General features: G+C 49.2%; 1 protein-coding gene across 2 annotated transcripts in view; it reads left to right on the top strand.

Moving 5' to 3' along the window:
* The first annotated feature begins 9215 nt into the window (after positions 1-9215).
* RXRG (retinoid X receptor gamma) overlaps positions 9216-25720 on the top strand; it is a 43699-nt gene continuing 27194 nt past the window's right edge. For both annotated transcript variants that reach the window (XM_045876819.3, XM_045876818.3), the window contains exon 1: positions 9216-9555. In XM_045876819.3, the coding sequence (XP_045732775.1) occupies positions 9507-9555 (49 nt within the window). In that variant the 5' untranslated portion in view covers positions 9216-9506. The remainder of the gene's footprint in view (positions 9556-25720) is intronic.

The following is a 25720-nucleotide window of genomic DNA, read 5'->3' as shown; positions in this document are numbered from 1 at the left end:
GCCCTTGCCTTCTCCACCTTGGATTTCAGAGCCCTTCCAGTCTTGGCTGAAGACCGTGAAGGATCAGGACCAACCGAATCCGTGCAGGGCCAAGGCGGGAGGGGGCGGCATCAGCCTCAGACAGAGGCTTTGATGAGGCGGCACAAAGGCTCCAGTCCTTAAATATCTGTGCCCAGCCTGCTGCTGTGTCTGAAATTCCCCCTTAAGAGTCACTGATGTTTGGGCAATTCCAGAAATAACGCTTCACGCTAACAGCTGCCCAGGGTGACGTCACCGGCAGCCAGAAAACCCTTCCTCTCCCTGTGGGCCATTGCACTGGGGAACTGCTTCTAGATCTGCCCCTCCCCCACCGTCCTTCATTTCCTGTATCCCCAGCTCTAACTGGGTATCCTCTGGGGCTCCTTCTGCCAGGGTGTTCCTCTTCAGCCAGCCCTCTGTATCCTGAATGCTTTGAACTATTTCTCCTCTCTCGGGCCTACTTTCTCCCAACTAAGTCTTTCTAAAACCTATAGCTGCAGGCAAACACCACCTCACTCCTCCCTCACTCCTCCCTCACCCCTGACCTCAACCCATTTTCCAGAACCTTCATCTGACCAGAGCCTCGGCCTCCTGCCTGCTGGGGACAGGGTTTGGACAGTTCAAGGATTGCATCTTCAAGGTGAAGGGTGGTAGAGAGAACACAATATTTAGAGTCAAAAGAATTTCCTAAGCTTGACTCCACTACTTATACCAACCGTGACTTTAGGAGCTCGGCCTATGAAAAGACATTAATGTTGGCTTTACAGAGTAACCAGGAGGCGCCAATGAGTAATCTCTAACACTGCAACATGGCGTGCATACCCGGTTAAGGTTTGGCCTTCTCTAGATACCATTCCGTAAAGCTGTGATTCTTAAATTTCACTGCCTATGGGTATCACCAGGGGAGCTTGTTAAAGACCCTCATGCCCAGGCCGTCTCTAGCTCCAAAGATTCTGAATCAGAGAGTCCAGGCAGGGCCCAGAAGTCTCTGGGTTTAACAAGCCTCCTGGATGAGTCTCGTGCAGATGGTGTATGGACCCTTTGAGCAACCCTACTGCAGGGGTAAATGTCTCAGATCCCGACTTCCTCCACTCATTCTCTTCCGTGTCCCGTGGTTGGTACCAGCTCAGTTGGGCCTAGTTTCCCTTCTGAGGCTATTCTAATACACTAAGTACAGAGATTTCTCAAACTCTCTCTGATGTTGCTAAATATCAACTTTTAAGACCTTCCTTGTGCCACACCCCTGTCCCTGATCAACTCTCCGTCTGCCTTTAGCTATTTCTATTCATTTTTGCTATTCGGCAGAGTTACCTGAATGCTGGTGGTTAATGCAGCTCTCGCTCAATGCCTTCTGGAACTAAGTGTTTTCTGGTCTTTTGGGATTAGCTGCCTGGAAATAGAGTTAGTTATACAGTGTTTGGCTTTTGGCAGTAAGAGAACTATGTCTTGGCTGAACACTAACTCAAAAGGCCTTCCCCGCTACAGAGAAAATCATTACAGCAAGATAAATTCTCATGTCCTAATATCCAACATCCTTTCTGACTGCAGCCCCCTTGGATTTGCTTTTAATAATATTTCATACCTGCTTATAAACAAGCTATAAAAGCATGCTGTAGACGATCAGGTGTTATGCACGGGGGAAATTTTAATACCATTGCTTATATAATTGCAAGACATTCCTCTGATGTGAATACCTGAGAACAGAACAAGGTCAGTTTTGCCTATGTCCTCCTCTGTGGCATCTATATGCTCAGTGGCTCTTCCGAGGGGACAAAAAAGTGGTTTTGTTGCCATACAGAGCCCACGGCCAGGCGCTCATACAAGAAAACCCCGTCAAATATAACAGACCCTTGCCCTTATGTAAATTTAGCTCTACAAGTGGTGGGGCCTTTGTGCTGGGCTGAGGGTAATGGTGAGGTTCTTGACGTCCCTGTCTGCCCGCCCTGCTCAGCTGCCAGCAATGATAATCTGCCTCCTGCAGTCACTGGAGGGTATATTTAGAGCCTCTTCCCCAAGAGCGAGCTGGATCTGAAAATAGATTGCTTGGCCTGTGTGCGATTGGGTTGCAGCCTCTAAATCTACACCTGAATATATGTAGCCAGTAGCCAGCCCGAAACACGTCTGTTCAACAGAATGTAAGTGCCAGTGGCCTCGTCTTGGGGGCTGGGCTCTACTCCAGGATTTCTTCTTCCCTCATGGGACTTGAGCAGGCCTTCCTGAGGTCTGGTGCTGACATCCACCTCTTTGGCTGTGACTCCTTGGATCTGGACCCAGTCTGGATTAGAGTGTCCCATATTTGAACTGCTGGCCTCTCTCTAGAAGGGACCAGATGTTTCCCTCTGGTCTCAGCTCTGTGTGATCAGGGTTGTTCTGTATCCTGAGAGCCCCCATGTGCTTGGCAGCTGTGGTCGAGTTGTTTATGCAGGGAGCGTTTTTATGACCGTCATTTGGGAACAAAGAGATGGAGGCATCTATGTAACCGTTCTTTCCACCTTGAAAATGTTATGACAACGTTATTAGTTCGGAGTTAAGGGTGGTTGAAAGTTACCCTTAAACTTGTAGCTTATAGCCTCGTGAGAGCAGGGATAGAGCCTCTCTGGTTCATAGCTGTCATCTTAGCATCTATTCAATAAGCATTTATTAAGCACTCACTGTGTACAAAGCAAAATGCTAGATTCTTTGATATTATAAAGATGAATAAGTTGTCCCTATATTCAAGAAGAAGGTCCTAGTTTAACAAGTAATTATGATACAAAGGGAAATTAAATTAAATAAATATTTAAGCAAGTTTTTTGGAGAACAGTGGAAGTCCTAACCGTATGTAAGGGAAGATTTGACAGATGAGACAGCCTTTAGGTAGTACCTTTAATGAATAAGATTTTGATGGCAGAGGGGCTGGGGTGTGAATATGTCATACATGGTCCCAGCAAACCTCAAGTCAGTATATGCTAAGTCCACACAGCAGATGGCCTCAGCCACCACATCTCCTGCTAAGCAAGAGCTTCTTGTGTTCATAAGTTCTAATTGCATGTTCTAGCAAATGGGCAAAGTGGATTTTACCGGTTCCTTGGAATCATCCCAGGAAGTGGTTTCTCATTTTTTGCTGATGGCTCCTTCTTAGCTTCCTGTTAAAGAAAGGTTCTCTTTCTTTAAGTCAGTAGTCCCCAAACTCATCTAACTGCGCATTAGGATCACCCAGGCTTCTTTTAGCGGGTCCCAAACCCAGACCACAACCCCAAGCCAATACATAATCTCTAGAGGTGGATAAAGGCTTCTGTAATTTTTTTAAGCTTCCCGGGTATTTGTGATGCCAAGTTCGGGAACAACTCCCTTAGGGCAAGTTTAACTCAGCTTGTTTCACTAGTGACTGGAGCCACTGGCTATGATACAAACAGGACTGGTGGCTAAGCCATGGGGGACACCTTGTAGATAAAGCATGTGTCTTTGAACACCTTTTAGACCTTATGGAAATGGCCCAGGTTTTAGTGATAGCTGAGACAGTCCTCGTTGAAAGCTGATCAGCTCTCTCTCTGAATCAGGCACCTCATTTCCGTCCTCAGAGGCTCTCAGTGACCAAGATGGATGTACTATATTAATACCAGTATCAAGTCTGTCCTCACAGGAGTATATGATTACATGAGAAGGAGCCCATGAAAATGAAAATTGGGTTGTAAAAACTGTTGGGAGTCTAGGAACAGCCCCCTCCTCATGTCTAGGACCCTGGGGTTGACATCAGGAGAGGTTAGTATAATCAACAAATTCTCGTTCATTCATTCATCCTTCGTGCAGTTATTGGATTTCTGTTATGTGTTAGACACTGTCGTAAAGGCTGTTGGGGTTGCAAAAGTGACTCAGACCCAGTTGCCAGTTATTTAGGGTTTCCTGCCTAGTAAGAGGGCTTTTCAGATGCGTTCAAGATAATCATCCGGGAAGGGACGTGATGAGGGACACAAGAATGGTCCCAACTACGGGCTGTGGGAATCTAGGAGGAGTGGTTCCAACGGAGGGCCATCGAAAAGTGCCCATGAGAACAGTCTTGGGGAATGGCGGTATTTGGACAGGGACCAGAAAGAGGGGAAGACTCTTCTGAGCAGAAGAGCAGAAGGAACACACACGCAGAGATGGATTCGTGGGGTGGCAGCCCTGGAAAACAGTGGGTTATCTGAATCTGACCAGCATGTGAAGGGGAGACAAAGCCAGGAAGGGAGGTTTCCAGCAGTGCGCAGCTGACGTGGCACATGGAACACAGAATCAGGGGCGACACAATGCACCCATGGAACTCTTGGAAGCCAGGTCATCTAAAGGGGAGACCTGAACATTGCACTCCCCAGCTTCTGGAATACACTGAGCTCATTCCCTCCTCGGGGCAATGAGACCTACTGTTCCCTCTGCCTGGTCCACGCTCCCCCCCTCCTCTTCCTTTTCCCCCAACTGAATCTTATTCTTTCTTTAGATCTGAGTATAACTGTCATTTCCTCAAAGAAGTCTCCCTGACCTTTCAATTTAAATTAGATTTCCCTGCTATAGTCTCTCATCTCATCCAATTATTTTCCTTCATAGCACTTATCATGGCTTCTAATGATATATTTATGTCTCTGACTATTTGTTTGCTCTCCAGCTATTCCATCAGACTGCATAAGCTCCATGAGGTCAGGGACTTGATCTTATTGTCCCTTAGTGCAACCCCGGTGATTGACAGGCAAAAAGCTCTCAATAAGTTTTGGCTGAATGATAAGTGAATGAATGAGTGACAGCAAAGAGGAAAAAAAAAAAAACAATATGTAAGAACCTCCCACCCCATAACACATATAATAGAAACACATCACTATTAAGGGAAAGATCAAGGTCTGGTAAAAGACACGTTGGCTGGGAGTCGGAGTCAGGGGCCTGGTCTTATACCCATTTCTGTCACGTTCTAGTTGAGACCACATCTGAAATCTGACTGGTTAGAGTGGTTCGCTTTCCTTCCCTGACTTCACAGCCTTGGACTCAAATTCCTCATTTATAAAAATAGGGTAGGGCGCCTGGGTGGCTCAGTTGGTTAAGCGACTGCCTTCGGCTCAGGTCATGATCCTGGAGTCCCAGGATCGAGTCCCACGTCGGGCTCCCTGCTTGGCAGGGAGTCTGCTTCTCCCTCTGACCCTCCTCCCTCTCATGCTCTCTGTCTCTCATTCTCTCTCTCTCAAATAAATAAATAAAATCTTTAAAAAAAAATAGGGTAATACAGTATGCCCTGCTTAACTCTAATATTTGGGAAAACACATTGAAACTTTATATACTATTAGGCAGGTGAAGTACACACAAATATAAAAATGTTAATTGGTGTCATCAGTGTAGAGATATTTGCCTCTACATTTTATATCTAATAAATGACTTTGGTTTTTTAGTCATGTTTACTGCAAAATAGTATTTTCTATTGCCATTGTTCAAAAGCACGTGCACACACACACACACACACACAAAGAGACCAGCGGTTAAGCTATATCCTTTTATTACCAGGGTGAACATAACATATGCCGGGTCTGGGTCAAACATACTAGTGAAAACAGATGCCCTTTTCATTTACTCAAAGGCACTAATGGCTTTAATAAAAGCAGAACATACCACTTAAGAGAAATAGATAATTAGCCTTGACAAGAAGTGAGCTCAGAATTCTTATGAATGAATTAGCTAATTCCCACTATGGACATCGAGCATTTGGTTTTTCATTTGCTATCCTAATGAGAACCCAGTAACAGCTGGGGGCAGTGGGGTGACTGAAGTCAGTGGGGTTGTCTGGGAAGGGCTTAGGTCAGGCTAATGTTGTTATATCAATAATGGTCTTAGACAAGACACTGTGGTACCAGTCAAAAATGTGGATTAGAAAGAAAAACCATATTTATATGCCTTGTACTTTAGACAAAGTTTATGGCTTGTTATGGGATGTTAAATCATATGGAAGGTATCGCAAGGAAAGCACGCGGGGATATTTTGGTATAAGCAGAGCAAGCATTTTTTTTAATGCGAACATATTTATTGAGCACCTACTGTGTTCTAGCATATTTAGGCAGGAAAGCAATTTATTTGGGGAAGCAGGTCGGGGAAGGTGAATGGACATAACATTGAACCACAAGTTGGGATGAACGTACTGTGCTCCCACAGTGAGCAAAATAGACCAAAAGGGATCATTGGAGAAAGGGAAGGAAAAAAAAAAAAAACAGACAAACAAGAAGATATTACTTCCTTGTATTTGTATAGAACTCTGGCGTGTAAAACAAACAAAACCCCAAAACCAAACCAAAACACGTCCTCTCCTCTCACCCCATTTGATCATGAAACAAAACGAAACCCAGAAGCCTGAGTGAGGTGAGTGGTGTGGGTGTCCCCCAGCCCTACCCCCAAGACTAAATGAGCTTGCCCAAGGTTACACAGCTAGAGAGCAGTGGGGCTGAGGTCCTGGGCCTTATGATGTCTATCCCAGAGCCCTTTCCTCCCGATGGAGCTTTAAGGGTAGGTTGAGACAAGATGGTGGGGCCTTTCCATGCCAGGCTAAGGCTTTTGGTCTTTATTCTGGGAGCCGAAGTGGTCAGGTACACCTAACTTAGCAAAAGGGGAAGAAAGTAGGGTCTACCCCACACTGCTGACAGATCATCTTGACATTGGCCTTGAATGAGGCTCTAAGGAGAGCTTTTCAAAGGATGGTTTTTGAGAGCTTGGAAGAACCCTTGCGAGCACGGGTTCACCAAAAAGCCGGTTGTGCTGGAATAATTCATTCCTTTCTCGGACACGCGTACCAAATGGTAGTTTGTGTTTTAGTAAGACACTCGCTGCAGACGCTTCTGTGGAGAAAATGGACAGTGACGGAATTGGGGGGTGGATCCATTTGCATTTAATTTTCAAGTTGGAGGGGATTTTGGAACTCCTCTAGCCCTGTTCCATCATTTTACCAATGAGTAAAAAGAAACAAGGGGTAAAGTGACTTGCTTACGTTACGTCGTCACCATCACCAAAACAGCTTCTACCTATTGAGCATTAATTGTGTATCTGCCATCTCCTAAGTGATTAACGCGTGTGGACTCAATCCTCATCACAAACCTATGCGGTCACTGAGGCCCAGGGAGAGTCAGTCCCTTGCCAATATCGTGAGGCTGTAAGCAATGGAACTGGGATTGGTACCCAGCAAGGCTGGCTTCTGACTCGCTTTCTCTGCAGACACAGCCTCTTCAGGCCACACAACGAGTGTTGTATGAGCCAAGTGTCCATGGTCCTCATAAATGGATGGTACGCTGGTCTGCTGTAGGACGTCCTTGCTATGGCCTTTTCAGTATTTCTGTCCCTAAGTTAGATAAAATATGGGAGCAGTGCGTCAGATCTTCAGAAGTCACGAAATGGGGGGAAGAATAACATACACTGGATGAAAGAAGCAGGAACCCCAGAAGATCCAGAGTGATGAGTGAACCCAAATGTTGCACTTCAGAGGAGGAGAGGATGATATTGCATGTTGGCCCCAAAGCCGATTGCCCAAGAAGAGGATGAAGACTGCGTATAAAGGAGAATACAGCTGGGTGGGTGGGTGGGTCATTTGTCAAGTTAGTTCTATGCGAATTCACACATGGGGCTGTCCAGGAGCTCATGCAGGGAGGCGAATAGTAGCCCCCTATTCTGCACGGTCCACATCTATCCAGTTCTCAACCGAGCCTCTGAGGTCGGCCCCCAGCCAAGGAAGCCCCGGGCACACCACACCTTCCCAGTGACAGCCTGCATCTTTCTTCCTCCTTCCTGACCGACTTTGGCTCCGATTCCCATTTGGGCCCCCTCCTCCCTCGTCATCCGGACTCTGTTCCTGTCTCTGGGCCTTTATTCTTAGTTTTTGCTCTGGGTTCTCTTAGCACTTCAATCTTGATTTTTTTTTTTTTCCTGTGGGCCTTGAGTTGCCTCGCCTCCCTCCATGTGCCATGCCGCATCAAGGGCAAACCTCTCATCCTGTCCCAGCCTCTCTGAGCTCAGCCCACGACCCTGGTGGGTGTTCTGACAGCACCCACATTGCCCTGCCAACCCAAACACCAGGGGGAGGAGACCCGGATCAGAGCTGAAGTGTTATATTCAAGCCTGGCCGACCCCCTTCCCCTCCCTGAGGGTCTCCCGAAATTGAAGCGTATTCCTAGAAAAAGAATAGGTTGTCAATAGACTCGAATACTTGGTGATACATGGGATGGTTGAACGAGGCAAGGGTGCCTACAGAAGTAGATTATGGGCACGGGAGATTTATCTGTGAATTCGCAGAAGATCCCCACAGGCCCCTCTTGTGTGGTGGCAGCGAGTACCCTAGAGCCTGTTGGCAGAAGCTACAGAGAGGAGGTAGATGTCAGTTCAACTAAAAAACTTTCTTATGGTAAGAGCTATCCGGAAATGGAATGGGATAGTAGTGAGCCTCGCATGATTGGAGGTGTCCAAGTATAGGCCCAGCAGTGGCTTGTCAGGAAAGCTGTATAACAGATCCGAATATCAAAGGGAGACTTGGACTCTTTGACTTGTGGCTGGTTTCCACCGGAGAGTCTCCGGCTCAGTGAGGACTCAGTGGTGCCTTTCAAACCAGGGCGGGTGTGTAAGGTGAATGCATCCCTCCAGTGGGCCGCCACCACCGCCTCGAGCCAAGGCGTCCTCCCTGCTCGCACGTGTTCCCCGTGAACCAGCTCAGGCTCCCAACTGCACCTGTCAGCTTCCACTGGGAGAGCGCAGACAAATGCTTCTGGCCCGTAGGGCAGGACAGGCCCACCCCACATCCAAGGGAGGCTGTAGCTTCGTTTTCCGTAGCTGGGGATGGAGTCTCGCACTTCTCCGATCTTGCGCTAATGAACGCGCTCTGTTCTCTCCCGGCCCTCACCCCTACCCCGCGCCCCCGGCACAGATCAAACACCCTGGGCACCGGACAGACAGGAGCCCGAGCGGGAAAATGCCTCTTACTGAAGCCCGCATCGATGCCTGCGGGTGCAAGTCAGGGAGGAGGCCCCTCCAGAGCTCCGGGCCCCTGCCACCCGCCCCCTCCCTCCCTGGCTCCTGACCTACGGGGGGCGGGCACGCCGCGATCCGGGCTTCCGGGACGCTGGGCCGCGCCGCCCGCAGCGCCCGGGGGAGGCGCGGAGCCGGCGGAGCGCCCGCGGCGGCGCAGCCCCGAGGGAGGCAGAGCGGCACCCGGCGCCCGCGCGCGGCGGGGCGGCGGGGCGGCGGCGGCGGGACGCGGCGGGGCGGCGGCGGCGCTGTGCGTGGTTACTGACAGGCACCAGCTGCTGCGCCGCCCGCCGCCCGGACGCGCTATGTGGCCGCTCCGAGCGAGGGGCAGATTCCAGACTAATCCCGGAGGGCTGGCCCAGCCCGAGCTGCCCGGGCTGCGAGGAAGCGATGACCAGTCCTGTTAGCCCAAGTTGAAGGCAGCCGGGCTGCGCGCGGGACCCGGGAGGCCGCGCTCTTCGGAAGACGCTCGGGAGAGGAACATGAACTGAAGAGTCAACATGTATGGGAATTATTCTCACTTCGTGAAGTTTCCCACAGGCTTTGGCGGTGAGTCCTGCGCTCGGGCGGCCCCGGGGGGACCTGTGTGGACGGGCCGGAGGGGACTCGGGAAACGTGGACAGCCGGATGCTAGTGAACTGGGAGGAGGGCATGTCTGTTTGTACGCGTCCGTAGTGGGTTCCCGCGCGAGTGTGTCTGTGCGTGCAGGGGCGGGGAGGGGAGAGGGCATGGTCGGAGGTGAGGCTGTGTGCATAGCAGCGTGAGTGAGCAGAAGAGAGGGCGTGCAGATATTCCAAGAGCCTTCAAACCCACCTGCCTGAGAAGATAGGAGACCCAGACAGAGCAAGAGCCTTGTTAGAACCCAGTGTGTTTGTGTGCGTGTGCAAAGTGGAAGGGTCAAAGGCAATCACCAGGATGTACCTATTATCCAACTTGTAATGAGAAAAATGCGTTGAAAAAGGTTTTCCCTGTCTGTTAAGAGTCCCTGCGATACTCGGGAACAAGGGCGTGATTGTTTTGTTTAAAAGCAGATCTCCCTACGATTGGATTTTTAAAAAAGAAAACGGAGCGCTTGAATTTGCCACCGTGTTTTCCTTCCTCTGTTGTCTTCCCTTTTGATTTGCTAATAGCCCCGCGCCCCCTCCCTGCTGCTTTCCATTGCTAGGGTCTCCGCCTGCAGTTCCACTCCGAGGTGGAGGGTCGGGTCTGGGGGCGGGAGTCTGCGCTCCCAGGACCGGCAGGCTGAAGGTCCAAGGCGCCACTTCGCAGGGGCTGCCTTCCGGGCGTCCGGAGGCTCCCTGGATTCAGTGGCAGAAGCTGTCCAGCTTTGAATAAATGGAACCAACAGCTGACGAACTGGCCTCTCACTTGTCAGCTGGTGGCCTGTAGCTTGCGTTCTTGGGAGCCAAAGAGGATCTTTTGCCCTGCGGATGCTGGCAGACAGGACAAAGCAGAAATTCTTGTTAGGTCTTGAGAACTGAAAAGTCCCTGCTCTCCCGACCTCCTGTGTGGACAGATAGGCAATTCATCCGAGGGCTTGGCGGGTAGAGCTTGCCTCCTTTGCAGGGCAGAACCCTCTGTGAGGCGTGGAGGGACATTGCAAGGTGGATGTGGTCCCTGCTGGGGAGGCATTGGGCCAGGGGGCTTGCTCATTCATTCAGGGTGCCTTGGGGAGTTTCTGGGAGCCAAGCGTGGTGTTAGGTTCTGGGAAGACAGATGTGAATGAGACACGGTCTCTGCCACTTGGACAGAGTAGGCTTATCACACAGACACATTGTAATATTTCATGCTCTGTGCTCTTTGGGATGCAGGAGGAGGCTGTTGCTGGGACAAAAGAGGTGGGGGGCCATGGATGCCGTTCTGGAAGAGGGGATGTTGAAGTCATTGGGGCCAGTCTCATGATATGACCCAGTAAAAGCGGTGGCCAAGGCTCTGACCGGGACATCTGATCCCATTTATAGTTGGGTCCTGGGTGTGAAAAGCCTTCTCGGCTCCCATCTTGGTTCCATTCACAGCTGAGACACTTTTTCCTTTTCCCTCTGAATTCAGCTGTCTGAGGTCTGAGGGATGTGCTTGTCCTCGAGATCCTCGGGAACCCCAAGGTCTGGGAGGTCATGCCTTCATGAATGCCATGGAGACCCTCTGAGCCAGTGGGAGTGAATAACTGGGTAAAGATGGAAAGATCCAGGGAGAGAGCTAAGAGAAAGTTTGGATAAAGAAGGTCTAGCCCCAAATTCAATGGGGATTGCCTGCTGGAATCTTGGAATGTTAGTCTCCTCAGGGACCTCAAAGAGCATCTTAGACCTCTCATTTTATGAGTGGAAACGAGGGACTCAACAAGGCAGGGACCAGTCTAAGGCTATGTGGGGTCTGAATGGGAGAGACCTTCCAGAAAAGCCCCTGACTCAAACTTATAATAGTATTCCTTCAATCTGATCTAGTGAAACGAGCATGAAAGAGAGAGAGAAAGAGCGAGAGAACTGAGTTGGGTTCACATACTAGCTGTGTGACTTTAGGCAAGGTATTGAACCTCTCTGAGCCTCACTGCCTTCATCTGTAAAATGGAGCTGATAATCCCATTCTCAGGGTATTGTTTTGAGAATTAAATTTGAAAAAGCAGCTACTTTAGTGTTGTCCATGTATTTGGTACTTAATAAAAGTTAATATTTTCATCCCCTCCATTTTGCTCAAGCATTAACATGCGGATTAATTTAAAAACCAAACATTACTGGAGAATAATGAATTAGGAATCTGGGGAAATAAAATGAAATCCTCAAAGACGCATATACTTTGCTGGCTTCGGGTCTCACAATTGTGGGGGCTCTGGTAGTTGGTGTAATTCGGTTTGGGATACAAGGAAACACACCAGAGCAGCCATAGAAGAAAATACACTGATGCAACATGGGGAGTGGGAGGGAAAAGGGCCATCAGGTTGTTTAAATGTCTTCCTCTGATGAGACTTTCCCTTGTTTCCGAGGGAGGAGAACAATTATTTTGTTTAGTTCTGTTGATGTTTTCCATTTTGTTTGCGTGTGCCAGTTAGGAGGCTGCTAAAACACCAAGCCAGAGGACACGGCCCGCACTGCCCCCCCCCCCAGTGCAGGGAGGTCTGTCTGAGAACTTGGCAGTGAGGGAGGACCCCCCCCCCCCCCCGCCACCCGCCACAGGCACAGGGAAAACCTGAGGACTGGAGTGGCTGTCACCTGCAGCCTTGGCACAGAGAGTGGAACCACGTGCATGCAGTGATTCGGTGCATGCCCCCTGCCTTTTTATATAGCAGCAAATGGAACCGCAGGGAGCTCCTGTGATTCCCTATGAGGGTCTCTAGGGACACCAAGTCACCCTTGGGAAATGACCTCTGGGGATTTTGTCTGGGGCTGTGCTTCCCAGATGTGAGATGATCGTCCCATCGGTGAACGAGGGACGGGTTAGATTGGCCAAGGGGTGGTGACTACCTGGGTTGCCGTGGTCTCGCAGAGGTGCCCCATCTCCCAGCACCTGGCCCTGCCTTGTGATGAGCAGAGAACCCTTCTCTCCTTCTCCGCCAAGTTCTGGCTTGGCCGGCTGCTCAGTAAGAGATTTGTTGGCCTGGAGGAGACAGTTGCTGCTTCTAAGAAGATGGCAAAACAAAGCCTGTAATTCCCCCATGCAATTGTGCGGTAATCCTCAGGGTGCGAGCCGAGAGCAGGAGATCAGTTCCCGAGCGCGTGGCCACACGTCCGCAGGGCCCGCTCCCCTTGTGAGCACTTGACACTATGGGCTTGGGACAGCCCTCCCAGGAGGCACCATGATGATCCTGCTCCTTTTGGAGAGGAGGAAGCCGAGGCACCGCACAGCGAAGTGGCGTGCTCAAGGTCTCGTGGCTCGAAAGTGGCCCTGGCCAGGATTTGAAGGCAGGCAGTCGGGCTCCAGAACCCCCGCTCGGCTGAGCTGCCACTCGGGACACCGAGGGCCACACACTTGCTTCGGGATGGGGACGGGAAGCCATGGGAAGCAGCACCCCCCTTGCTGGGGTGAGGAGCCCTACTCCCGCCTCGGCACTGCCGGGTGGCTGCAGACGCTCGGCCTGGCCTCTGAGGGAATAAAACACAGGAGAGCCTTGCAGTCACTCAGGAGCAGGGGACTCTGGCATTAATTGGTGCTGCTCCTGGAGGCCTGCTGATCTGCAAGAGTCCTGCCCAGTTGACCCTGACATTTGTGTGGAACACTCTGCTTTTCACCTAAGGGTAGCCACAGAGTAGCCGGGGGGGGGGGGGGGGGGTTGGGTTGGAGGCACGTGTGCCCACGCACATGTGTGTATGTACGGGGGGCAATAGGAGGATGTGTGTGTGTGTGTGTGTGTGTGTGTGTTTGTACATGGATGCGTGCGCCAGAACATATTTTTCCGCTCGCAAATGTGTGGGTGGTTAATTGGGACCTACCATGGACGTAAGTGGTTAGGGTTTATGTAGGAAGGAGGAACTGTTTATGAGATTTAGGAAGGAACATATTTAGTGTAAACTATTTTCTGAAACATTTACAGTCTTACCAGGAGACAGAGAGCTGAATAGGACTGGGGGAAGAAATTGTGCAAAGACGAATCTAAATTCTCCACCTCTTCCTTCCCCTCATGATGTTGCTTCTGTGTCTGCAGAGAACTTTCCACCAGAGTTGGGTGGCTGGGATGCCAGGGGCTCCCAGAGGAAGCTGCGATTTTCTCTTATTTGAAAGGGGAAGACTCAGAGGCCCAGGGAATGTAAAAGTTTATTTTCTAGGATGCCTGGGTTTGGGTGGCTCTCATGGGATCGATCCAGGTCCTGGCTCAGCGATCGTCACAGAAGAGTGAAAATAGTAACTAATGTGTATTGGGCACCTACTGTGTGCCAGGCCCTCTTCCATGGGCATTGCAAGCACCGTCTTATTTAATATTCTCAAGGGCCCCTGGAGGGAAGGCACTACTATTATCAGCATCCCCATTTTATGGATGGAAAATGAGCCATGGGGAGGTTTAGTAACCTGCTCAAGGTCGCCCAGCTGACCCAGGATCCAAATGCAGGCAGGTGCCAGGGCTGCTGTGTTGAAGACCTATGCTGCACCTGCTGCTTGCCCGGGTTGGGGGGGGGGGCGTAGGGTGGAGAGGGGGTGGGTGCAGGGGGGTGGAGTCCCAGATCTGCCACAAGTGGGTGAATTATGTGTAAGAACAACTAACATAATCTCTGTGCTCGTCACAACTTTCTTAGGGATCATAATGCATTTTTTGGATGTGTGTATTGCAGCAAATGAATAAAATGACTGGGGGTGGGGGGCAGGGCACTCAAAGGTACTGAGAAAACAAAAATCAAAAATTTCTCCAGATGGACCCCACTTTATTCTAACACACGGAGCCCGATTTTACATTCTAGGGTGGGAATCGGCAAACTTTCTCTCTGAAGAACCAGAGCGTAAACCTTTGAGTCTTGGCTGGCTCTAGGGCCTCCCGTTGCAACTGCTCCAATCCGAATCCTGTCGTGGGGTGAGAATAGCCATAACTAAAATAGCGGAAACTAAGGCATAGGGATGCTCAGTGTCCCTGTATGTTTGCGGACCCCTAGGGGGTTGTTCTGGAGAAGTTTCTGAGTGTTCTCCAGTTTGCAGTGGTGCCCATCCCTGGCTCTGAACAGCCTCTTCCCTGGCTTCCCTGCCACAGAGCTGAGTCTTCAGAGCTAGACTGAGGGGACTGCGGGTCATGGGGGTGACCCCTTAGTTACAGGTGAGGACACTTGGGGAAGCAGGTGTGGCTTGCCCAGGACCTGAAGCTGCTTGTGGTCTTCAGACCTGGTTCCCCAGAACCCACCCCCCCGCCTTTGGTAAAATAACTCAATACTACTCACCACACAGGGTCAGTGTTAACCTTCTACAGTGTCGGGATTTCATAAAATAAAGCCTGGACAATTATAAACACACGGTAAAAGATCCCCCTTCCCATTTCAGAACATTTGGAGACTATAGTTCTAAATTCAGCTAGAATTTTATGCGTAGATTTTTCTTAGGGGAGGTGTGCCTGTTCTTAAAGCATCAGACGGCGGCTCACCAGGAGATGCTGACAAAGCAAAGTGAGACGTGGATTCTGCGCCTGTTCCAGGAAGTTCTGTTTTAACAAATCATTCTAGGGCAGGCACTCCTGAGATCTGGCAGAATGAGAGCTGGGACCTGGGACCTCCAACCCTCCAATTTTCAGGAGACCCTGGCCCAGGGCCAGTGACTTTGATGAGTCACTGAACAACCTGGAGCCCCCTGCTGCCTTTATTAAACACTGTGATTGAGAGAGGGGGAGGAAGGGGAAAGGGGAAGACTCAGAGGCCCAGGAAATGTCTAGGTTCGAAATCAAGCTCAAATTCCTGATGGGATTTCAGAATCCAACATCTGAACTTAAAAAATGAAAAAGCTTGTGATCTTTAATTCAGAAAGCGTTTACAAGAAGTCAGAGGAGCGGCCAAGAAAGTGCTTAACACATATGTTGGGATGTTTCTTCTAGGCTGGTTGGCCTGGTTTTCATGTCTGTGCCTCAGCGTCTCCTTCCTCTCCTTTGCTGGTCACTAGTGTCATGGGGGAGCAGTCTCTTGGACAGCTGGGGGCTCATGGTACCTGTGATTTCTCAGCCCCAGCGATGAGGGGAGCAGAGCAAAGGGTAGAGATCATCAGCAGGGAGAGAATATTCTAGACTCTTCTGGGAATGCCAGGTTGGTTGTTCAGCACACATTGGCTAAGTATCTGGCTTGTGCAAGGGTTGTGCAGGACCCCGAGAACCAGGACCCATCCCCTGTCCTGAAGGAATGATAAACTTGTTACAAGCTCTGCAGTCTGCATCTGCCTAACATTTGGAGATGAATTATTTCTAGAAATGTTTCTTGGGCCTGAGGCTAAGTAAATGGGTCCCAGGAATTTAGGTATTTAGAAGCTGAGAACAAATGATCCTGTGTGCATTACCTAATGATAACATTGCATGAGGGATGTTGTTCACTGTATTTTAGGATGATTGCAGTCTTTAGAAGACTGTCCATATTTAGAGGTCAGGGCGAGCATATCTGAACAAGAAGTCCAGAGAGACAGAAAACGGGTTTGAGGTCATGGGTTCAAGAGCTGGATGTGGACAAGATGGATGTTCAAGGACTTGGGGAACACGGGGTGAGGTGGGGGCACCCTCAGCCAATGCCTGAAACACTCATCGGCATTGTCTTGGCGGACCAACGGGTACATGGTCTGCCAGTATACGGAGCTGGTTTAAAGGGACAGACAGTGTTCCTTGTTAGTGAGCCCCTGCTCCAGGATCCTGGCGTACCTCTTATGAGTTAGACACAGCATAATATCCACCTGTACCATCAAGGTTGATAATTTGGTCCTGGGTAGGAAAGGTGGTATGCAAGCAAGATGTCATTAATTACATGCAGAAAGCTTACCAGAAATTGTGCTAGACTCAACTCAGATTCTAGGTCCATAATCGTTCACAGCAAGTACTGAAAAAGATCACTTTATCATTTTGAACCTGTTTTTCTAAATCGATCTAATGGGGATAATTTCTGCCCTACTGACCGCTCTGAGTCAGTTTGAAGCTTCTATGAACTAGGCGCTGGCCCCCAGGAGGGACTGCTCTCTCCCGAGTGCCTAGACTGGGGTCTGGCACATAGTAGGCACTCAACAAATATTTTTTGACTGACTGAACCAATAAACACATGGAAATAAATAGCGTATATATGATATGCGAAATAAATATATGAAATAAAAACATAGAAATAAATAGCGTATCGTTATGAAGAGTTTTGTGAGTTTTGTGAGTGTGAGACGGTATGTAGAGGGTGAATCTGGGAGCCAGAAGACCCAGTGTTTTTGTCCTGACCCTGTAGCCTTCAGCAAGTCGTGCAAACTCTCTGGGATTATTTTATTTTCTCTAAAATGAGGGAATTCCTCAAGTCCTGAAAGTATGCTTTCTAACCCCAAGCAATATGGCCCTATTAATTTATGACCTAACTGATTTGGAAAGGTGATTAAATTGGTCATGGTATGAACTAGTTTGTATTTGCTCCTTCCCCAAAAAGAAAAAAATGACCAAAAAAAGAAACATTTGTCGAGCAAATAAGATTGTAGAAGTGTTGCCCTATTTAAGTTACATCTGTTTTGAAGCAATTTAAAAAGCCTGGTAGGAGCATCATTAGCATATTAACGGAGTGTTAATTACAAAAGACTCTTTTAAAGCAGATTTTATAAAATCTCCGCTTAATAACCATTAGCTTGTGGTGCTCGAAACACAAACTCTTCACGTGTGTTACTTAGAAGTAATAAAATTGTAATTTAAAAGTAATCTGCCAACTTGTCATGAATTTAGACTGATTTTTTCTCTCAATTGATCGAAATGAGTAAGGTTTTGCTATAATTATATATAATGCTGGTAATAATGAGGCTGATTATCAATCTTTGCCTGCTTTTCACTACCTCCATCATTGCAGATTTTAGGGGAGGTGGGATGGAAGGGGCTGGGGGGATGGGAGCAGGGAGGGGCAGGGAGGGGGAAGGAAGAAGGGATGCCACTGTGCTCTCCCCCTCCCCCAAGCACCAGGAGAAGCAACCCCATCCCCCACCCGGAACAGCCCTAAGCCCTCCTTCGGGGGCCTGCAGGAAGCCCGAGCGGCCCTGTGAGGCTCTGAAAGGCTGGCCAGCTGCATGCAACCGGTCAGCTGCTGATGTTTGCGTCCTCCCTTGGTGCTGAGGGGCCGTGGCCGCTGAGCCCCTTCTGCCACACACTGTCCACTTCTGTCCCGTTCCTTTATTTTCCCCATTGAGAAAGTCAGAAAACATTTTGAGAGCAGAGAATATGTGGCTTCTGCTTCTGCTCCTCACTGCCCGGGAGTTCGGCACCTCTCACCTTGGGGTTGGCACCTGCTAAACTGTAGAGCTCTCTGCCTGTGCAGTACCCCCCTGTCCACGTCAGGGTGGCCGTGAAGCTCCGAGGCTTCTGTGCAGGTGCTTTCGAACATGCCGATCGTGACTCAGATATCAGAAACGTGGACTAGCAAACCCCTGGCATCCGAGTGCCCCTTCTACTGGAGAAGGGAGAGGGAAAGGTCAGGCGGAGCTGGGACTCCCGGGAATGGGGCCCCAGCCAGCTGGGAACTGGGAGGGGCCAGAGTCAGGATGGGGAGTGTCCTAGTCAGAAAGTGCCAGGGTCAGGGGCATCTGGCTGGCTCAGTCCCTAGAGCATGTGACTCCTGATCTCCGGGTTGTGAGTTCGAGCCCTATGCTGGGTGTAGAGATTACTTAAAAAAAAAAATAAAATCTTTAGAAAAACACCAAAAACTAAGAAAGTGCTAGGGTCAAAGTCTAGAGGGAGGCATCTAGTTGGATTGGGGAAGGCAGGGAGAGCCGTCCTGTGCGGCTGCTGGGAGGAGCCCCAGAGCAGTGAAGCTCATGGTGGGGCTGGGGCTAAAACCCGGATCTGCTGCTTTCCTCCCTCGATTCAGATGCCACTTGTGTAATTTTCTGGTCATGTTCCCTTGGGCAGTGTATTTAATTTCTCCGTCCTCCAGCTTTTACATTTGTACAGCAGAGGTAAGCGTACCAAACTTAACGGGGCTTGTAGGTATGAAGTGTGTCAATATATGTAAAGTGTTGAGAGCCATGTCTGGCCCATGGCAGTTGCTCAATGAGTGTTATCTTTTGTTGTTGTTGTTAGTCATCAAGGGAGGTGACGATTAAAGTGTCAGTTCAAGTGCCTTCCTGTGGCAGGCCTCTGCCTACCTGGCTCTGCAGCCTGCCTGTGTGTTCTGAGCCAGGGGAGAGGGGAAAGGATGTGTGAGTAAGTTTCCCTTAGACTAGGAAGAACAAGCCAGGGGGCGCCTGGGTGGCTCAGTCAGTTAAGAGACCGACACTTGATTTTGGCTCAGGTCATGATCTCAGGGTCCTGAGATAGGGCTCCGTGCTCAGTGGGGAGTCTGCTGGAGATTCTCTCCCTCTGCCTCTGCCCCTCCCCCATGCTCTCTGTTTCTCTCTCAAATAATAAATAATAAATCTTTTTTTTTTTAAAGGAAGAACAAGCCAGGTGTCTGACTACTCTATGATTCTAGGGCTCATGCACCACGTCCCCCAACTGGAGACAAGGAGACAGGCTTGGGCGTGTGATTGTGCCCAGTGGGAGAGAGTTGAACGGGACTGGGCCGTGCGATGCTCCCTTGCCTTCAGATGGAAAGTCCTGACTCTCAGAAATAGCACATCTTTACCTCTGTCCCCTTCCCTGGGGATGGGTATTAGCCAGTATCAAGATTCCTTACAAGTTTCCACTCCGTGCAGGAGGGGCGTGTTAGCGGGCCAGCGAATGCCCTGGCACAGCCTCAAAGGGGTGGAAACACCGAGCCCTTGGCTCCCTTGTCTGGCCAGTCAGGAAGACTCATGCTTGACATTTTCCTTTCATTGGCTGAGGAGGAGGTTGCTAGGCAACTTCCTCACTTTGGTAAGAATTCTGTAGTTCTGAGTACCCGGGCTTCTCTTTCTCAACAAGCCCCCCTCCACACACACACACACGCACGCACACGCGTGTAATTCGTTAGTCAGAGATTTTCGTTTTGGTAAACACCAGGGACAGAGATTTCTGATGCAAGTAATTTGTACCGATGAACTCTCTATAGTTATACACATTAATTAACAAAAAATGATCCCACCACTGCTCCCATCCTGTTGTCAAGTATCTTTTGAGCATCTGCTACGTTCCAGGCTCAGTGCTGGGTACCATAATGGGAATGGTTAATAGCAAGGGATAGAAATGAAAAGTATGTGACAACCAGTAGGACAGCAGACGGTCAGACTGGAAGTCACGTGGAGGACCTCTTTGTGCCAGGCTGGATTATGGGGAGATCTGGGCGATCCTAGGGGAAGGGTGGAGTGGCTGGGATGACGGAGGGGTGTTCTGGGCTCACAGCAGTGGCTATTTACTAGTCGATTCAGAAGACTCAATATTGGGGTGCCTGGGTGGCTCAGTCGTTAAGCATCTGCCTTCGGCTCAGGTCATGACTCCAGGGTCCTGGGATCCAGCCCCACATCGGGCTCCCTGCTCAGCCAGGAGCCTGCTTCTCCCTCTTCCACTCCCCCTTCTTGTGTTTCCTCTCTAGCTGTCTCTCTCTCTGTGTCAAATAAATAAACCTTTAAAAAAAAAAAAAAAAGAAGACTCAATATTATCACCAACTGGGATGCCCGTAACAGTGTATGGCAATGACTATCCTTAATAGAGCATTTACTAATGGCCTGGCTTGGGCTCAGCCCTTGATGTCCATGATCTTCTACAATGGCATTCAAGCCAGACACAGTCCCTCCCTCACAACGTTTACAGGATAGTCATTTAGTGCAGTTGCTACCGCGGGGCCTCTCATCAGCAGTCCACTGTAAGTGTGTGTGTCTCCACTTTGGGTGCGGAACTGCAGTTCAGAGGCGTCAAGTTCCTTGCTCAACTTTATGTGACTGGAAGGAGGCGGAGCCTCGAATCCAACCTAAGACTTTGTGGCTTCAGTGTCTTGTATTCTGCTAGGACGCCCCCGCGCCAGGAGGCACACGCAGACTTTAGGAATCATGATAGTGTATGCGCCCTGCAGATTCCCAAATAGCTTTGATTGCTGGTGACGCTCAGCATCGCAAACTGCAGTTTGGAATCCCAAAGAGCCCGAAGGTCGACCACGCTCCAGTTGCCGATGACAGGGGGCCCCTCGGAAAGTGGTCCAGACTCAGACCGTGCCAGATGGCTGTGACCTGCACTGCTTCTTTGAGATGCCCCTGGGCTGTATCCTACTCTGTGTTCATGAAGCAGCAGTGGGAGGGGTCTTGGAGACCCCTGGGCAGAATGAGGCCCAGAAATATGACTTTCCTTAAGTATGTTGCCAGAAGAGAATTGAAGAAGCTCCTGAGAAAGCCCGCTAGCCCTTTCCCATCAGATGAGTTAGTTTTTATTTAAACAAATCATTGCCTGAGCAAAGAGCATCAACTCCACAGAGTAGAGGGTTTGTGCGTTTCCCAGGTGTCTGGCAGCGGGCACAGGCTGGCTCCAGGTGGCTAAAGAGGATTAAGAGGGGGTAGGGTCAGGGAGAGAGCAAGGCTGCTGGGGTGGGGGGGCCAGGGAGGATGGGGATGAAGGGACAAGAGGGAAGGAAGCATTAGAGGAAACCTTGACTTTGGATCTGGGCTAGAAGCCGGGTTTCTGGAAAATGTGTGGTGGCTTTTGGTCCTGGCTGTGGTTCCCATGTGGCTTGAGAAAAAGAGGAGAGAGGGAGGGAGGCCGATGAAAGCGCCATGGACAGCTCGGCTCAGGTGTCCAGGACGGGTTAATTTCCCATGGAGAAACATGTCTGTCCTTAAGGCACGGCTTCTCACCTTTTCTAAAAGCAAAGCATTCATGTCTAAGAACCACTGGGTCATGGGAGAGGCACAGGACCAAACTGTAATCCTGTAAGATATATCTGTCTTTTTGAATTTTATTATTATTTTTGTAAATATGGTTATAAAGTAGGCCACCTCTTCTGGATCACTGACTCAGCAGAAGCAAACCATATTTTAAGGCCATTGCAAACCAAGCTTTAACTCTGTTTCAGTCTGTCTCAGCCATATCATGCTCCTCACTGAGCAGCCAAGGCATATTCTGATTGTCCTCATTATTATTATTATTATTATTATTAATAAAAACAGCGTACTTTTCATTTCAGTCACCCTTACATTATCTTATTTTATTCTTGGAACAACTTGTGAGTTCCCCAAAGCCCACGTTCCTATGTTTTTGTGCAGGTCAGTGTTTCTCCTACACATCATCCCTTTACACGTTATTCCCATGTGTTCTGCATATGGAGTATCCTTGTACTTAGACTTTGTCCTAGGCCACTTTACTCTTTTTTTTTTTTTTTTTAAGATTTATCTATTTAGAGAGAAAGTGAGAGTGTGAGCAGAGGGAGGGGCAGAAGGAGAGGGAGAGAGAGAATCTCAAGCAGAGTTCCCTGAGCATGGAGCTCAATGCAGGGCTCCATCTCATAACCTGGAGATCATGACCTGAGCCGAAACCAAGAGTCAGACGCTCAACCGACTGAGCCACCTAGGCTCCCCTACTCTCTTTTTGAAAACTTAAATAGCTATTTTTAGAAAGATAATCTTATGCAAAAATAGAAGCTGTTACTTGCTATAAATAGAAGGAAACAGTAAAAATAATTATAGAACTATTAATATATATATTTAAAGTTTGGCACTTAAAATACCACCCAAAATGTCCCTTAGCACTGTGTTACAGGCTCCACACCTTGGGAACTCTGGGGTTGATGAATGTGCGAAGTGACGTCTCGTCCCTGTCTGTCCCACGCTCTGGGCCTGCTGTCGGGGTACAGAAGGGAAAGACAGGGGCTCTCTGAGATCCACGTAAAGCAGCATAAAAAGGAGTGTAGCGGGGTCCTTTGGTTTGTCTCTGGAGAGCTGAAACCGGAAGGGCACAGAGATTGCCTTCAGGTGGCCGGGCTGTGGGGCTGTCCCAGCGGGGAGAGCACAGCTCCTCGCCCATTAGGGTGGGCTGGCTCCCAGCTCACCTGTCACATGTTATCTTAGGAACAGGCTCAAGATATACATTGGCCTCTTTAAATGTCACAGCCTTCCAGGGCCTCAGAAGAGTCTAAAATTGTTCTTTCCAATCAGTGGCCATCTGGGAAGATTGTTGGTTTTTCTGGCTCGTGTTCTTGGAAGCTGCCCTTTTCTCTCTCCTTCAGATAAACTTTCAGCTTGAGATCCCTTCATAATTGAGTCATCTTGTGCTTTGTGAGGTGATGGCTCTCCAAATCATCCTCACTGTCCTTAACAGCACACACAGGGGAGAGTGTGGGCTTCACATTGACAGTTGGAATCTCAGCTCTGTCACTGAACACCCGGGCAGCACCAGGGACCCTGCTGGGGGTGGGGAAGCAAAAACGGACGCTTGTCTCCCTCTCCCAGTTTAATGGAAAAGCCAGGGAAATAAATAAATATGGCGACACAGTATAATAAGTGCTAAGATATGAGTAAAGCACAGGCTGTTGTTAGAAAATGGAAAAGGGCATCAAACCAGACCAGGAACACCGGGGAAGGCTTCCTGGAGGAGGTGACACTTGAGTTAGACCTTGAAGGATGAATATGAACTTGCTAGAAATGGAGGAGAGAGCAAATCATCCCAGAACAGGGAGCAGCATGGGGGTGAAGCTGAGCATAAGTTTTCTCATCTGTAAAAAGCTAAAGTGATCCTCACAGGCTTACTGTCAGGATGAAATGAGTTGATGTATGGAATTTGCCTAATGCTGTTCAGGACACGGGATAAGAGTCTGAGCTGCCCATGTGACCCCTTGGGCACTCCTGTGCGGACCCACAGAATGTGGTGCATCTTCAGTTGTGCTACTTAGAACAGGTGACGGGATTTATCTGTTTGTAAGACCATTGTCCCTGATGGATGGAAATTCCCTGGCTAGAATGATGGAGGGTCAGACTTTCCTTGACCGTGGCAGTGACTTTTCTCTCCATGGGGAGACCTTAACCATGTTAGCAGAAGCTCAAGAGAAACTCTAGGTTGACATTTTTCTAGTGGAATATTTATGTTTAAGAGTAGTTGCATAGAGAGGGCACCTGGGTGGCTCAGTCGGTTAAGTGTCTGACTCCTGATTTTGGCTCAGGTCATGAGCCATGCTCAGCAGGAGTCTGTGTAGATTCTCTCTCTCCCTTTGCTCCTCCCCTTGCCACATTCTCTCTCTCTCAAATTTATTTTGAGAGAGAGAGTGCGTGAGCGAGAGAGAGCATGAGTGGGGGGAGGGGCAGCGGGAGAGAGAGAGAAGCAGACTCCCCACTGAGCAGGGAGCCTGACGTGGGACTTAATCCCAGGACCCCGGGATCATGACCTGAGCTGAAGGCAGACCGTTAACCGACTGAGCCACCCAGCACCCCATAAATAAATCTTTTAAAAAAAGAGTAGTTGCACAGAGAAAATACTAGTTAGAAAACACTAACTCAAAAAAATATATGCACCCTCATGTTCACTGCAGCATTATTTACAATAGCCAAGCTGTGCAAGCAACTAAGTGTCCATTAATGGATGGCTAACGGATATGTATGAGATGGAATGTTATTCTGCCATAAGAAAGAATGAAATCTTGTCATTTGTGACAACACGATGGACCTTGGGGGATTGTGCTAAGTGAACTAAGTCAGACAGGGAAAGAAAAATAGTGTGTGATCTCACTTATGTGGAGTATAATAATAATAATAATAATAATAATAATACCACCACCTTGAGCTCATAGATCCAGAGAACAGATTGGTGGTTGCCAGAGGCAGGGATCGGGGTGGGAGAAATGTGTGAAGGGAGTCAAAAGGTACAAACTTGCAGTCATAAAATAAATAAGTCCTGGGAATGTAATTATAGCATGGTGACCATAGTTAAAAACACTGTCTTGTATTTGCTGGGAGTGGATCTTAAAAGTTCTCATTACAAGAAAAGAAATTTCTAATTGTGCATGGTGACGGATGTTAACTAGTCTATTTGTGGTGATCATTTTGCAATATATACAAATAACGAATCATTATGTTGCACACCGAAACTAATATAATGTTGCGTGTCCATTATTATCTCAGTAATAAAAAAGGAATAGCTCCACAGTTACACTTCTGACGTGCTGTGCCCCTCCCCAGCATTCGAAGGGAGCACATCCCTCCCTGTATCCTGCTCCTAACACTACACTTAGTGACCCCTGAGGTCTCTCAAGGGTTTGGACAACACCCCGCGTTTAGCAGGTACTCAAGAGCTGCTCCTTGAATGAACAGGGAACCACGCGGGGAAGCAGTGCTGTGATTCAGGGTAGGCTGCCCTGTTGCTTTTCTAGTCTCTGCTTTGCTGCTACGGATCCTGAGGTTTATAGCTTCTCTCTTCTGGAGAGAATGTTCCATGATGGGCTCCTGAGAGGACAGTGGGACACCCTCCTTCTCTGTCATCTTTTTTTTTTTTTTTTAAAGATTTTATTTATCTGAGAGAGAGAATGGGAGACAGAGAGCATGAGAGGGGATGGGTCAGAGGGAGAAGCAGACCCCCCGCTGAGCAGGGAGCCCGATGTGGGACTTGATCCCGGGACTCCAGAATCATGACCTGAGCTGAAGGCAATTGCTTAACCAACTGAGCCACCCAGGCGCCCCTCTCTGTCATCTTGAGCTGCAGCTCACCATAAGGGAACTTGGAGTTAACTTACCCGGGAGAAATGGTACCAGACGATCATGTGCCCAGGGCCTGTTCCGTGGACACTTGTGACCACAGCTCCTGTGCCTGCAGGTAGGAACGGCCTGGGCAGGCCTGTCTGCACTTGCTTTCCTGGGCCTTTGTGGCCAGTAAGCCATGCCCAGCCACCCTGAGTCTTCTTCCTGAGTTCTGATAAAACCCCATGCTGTGGAGATAGGCAGGGCAAAGACCTTAATGGGCACGAAGCTGCAAAAGATACGGGCGGCCAAGGGTATGACTAGAGCCTCTGCCTGCCCCCTGCCCCCCTTGCCATGGTGAAATGTGACCCCTGGCAGCTGGAACTGTGTTCTCTTGGGTTCCGAATCCCCAGCACCTGGAATTGTACCTGCATCTTAGTACATGTTCACTGCATGTGAGTGAATGAATTTCTCCTGACTTGCAGGCTCAGCCCTGCCCCAGCTCTCAGAGCAATAGGAGTGTGAGACAGGACGTTCCGGAGCAGCTCAG

The sequence above is a fragment of the Mirounga angustirostris genome, unplaced genomic scaffold, assembly GCF_029215605.1.
Source record: "Mirounga angustirostris isolate CCGP_5_RB_7025 unplaced genomic scaffold, mMirAng1.0.hap1 SCAF_6, whole genome shotgun sequence".
Lineage (NCBI taxonomy): Eukaryota > Metazoa > Chordata > Mammalia > Carnivora > Phocidae > Mirounga > Mirounga angustirostris.
The sequence above is the reverse complement of the archived record's forward strand: the minus strand, read 5'-3'. Positions and strand labels throughout refer to the sequence as shown.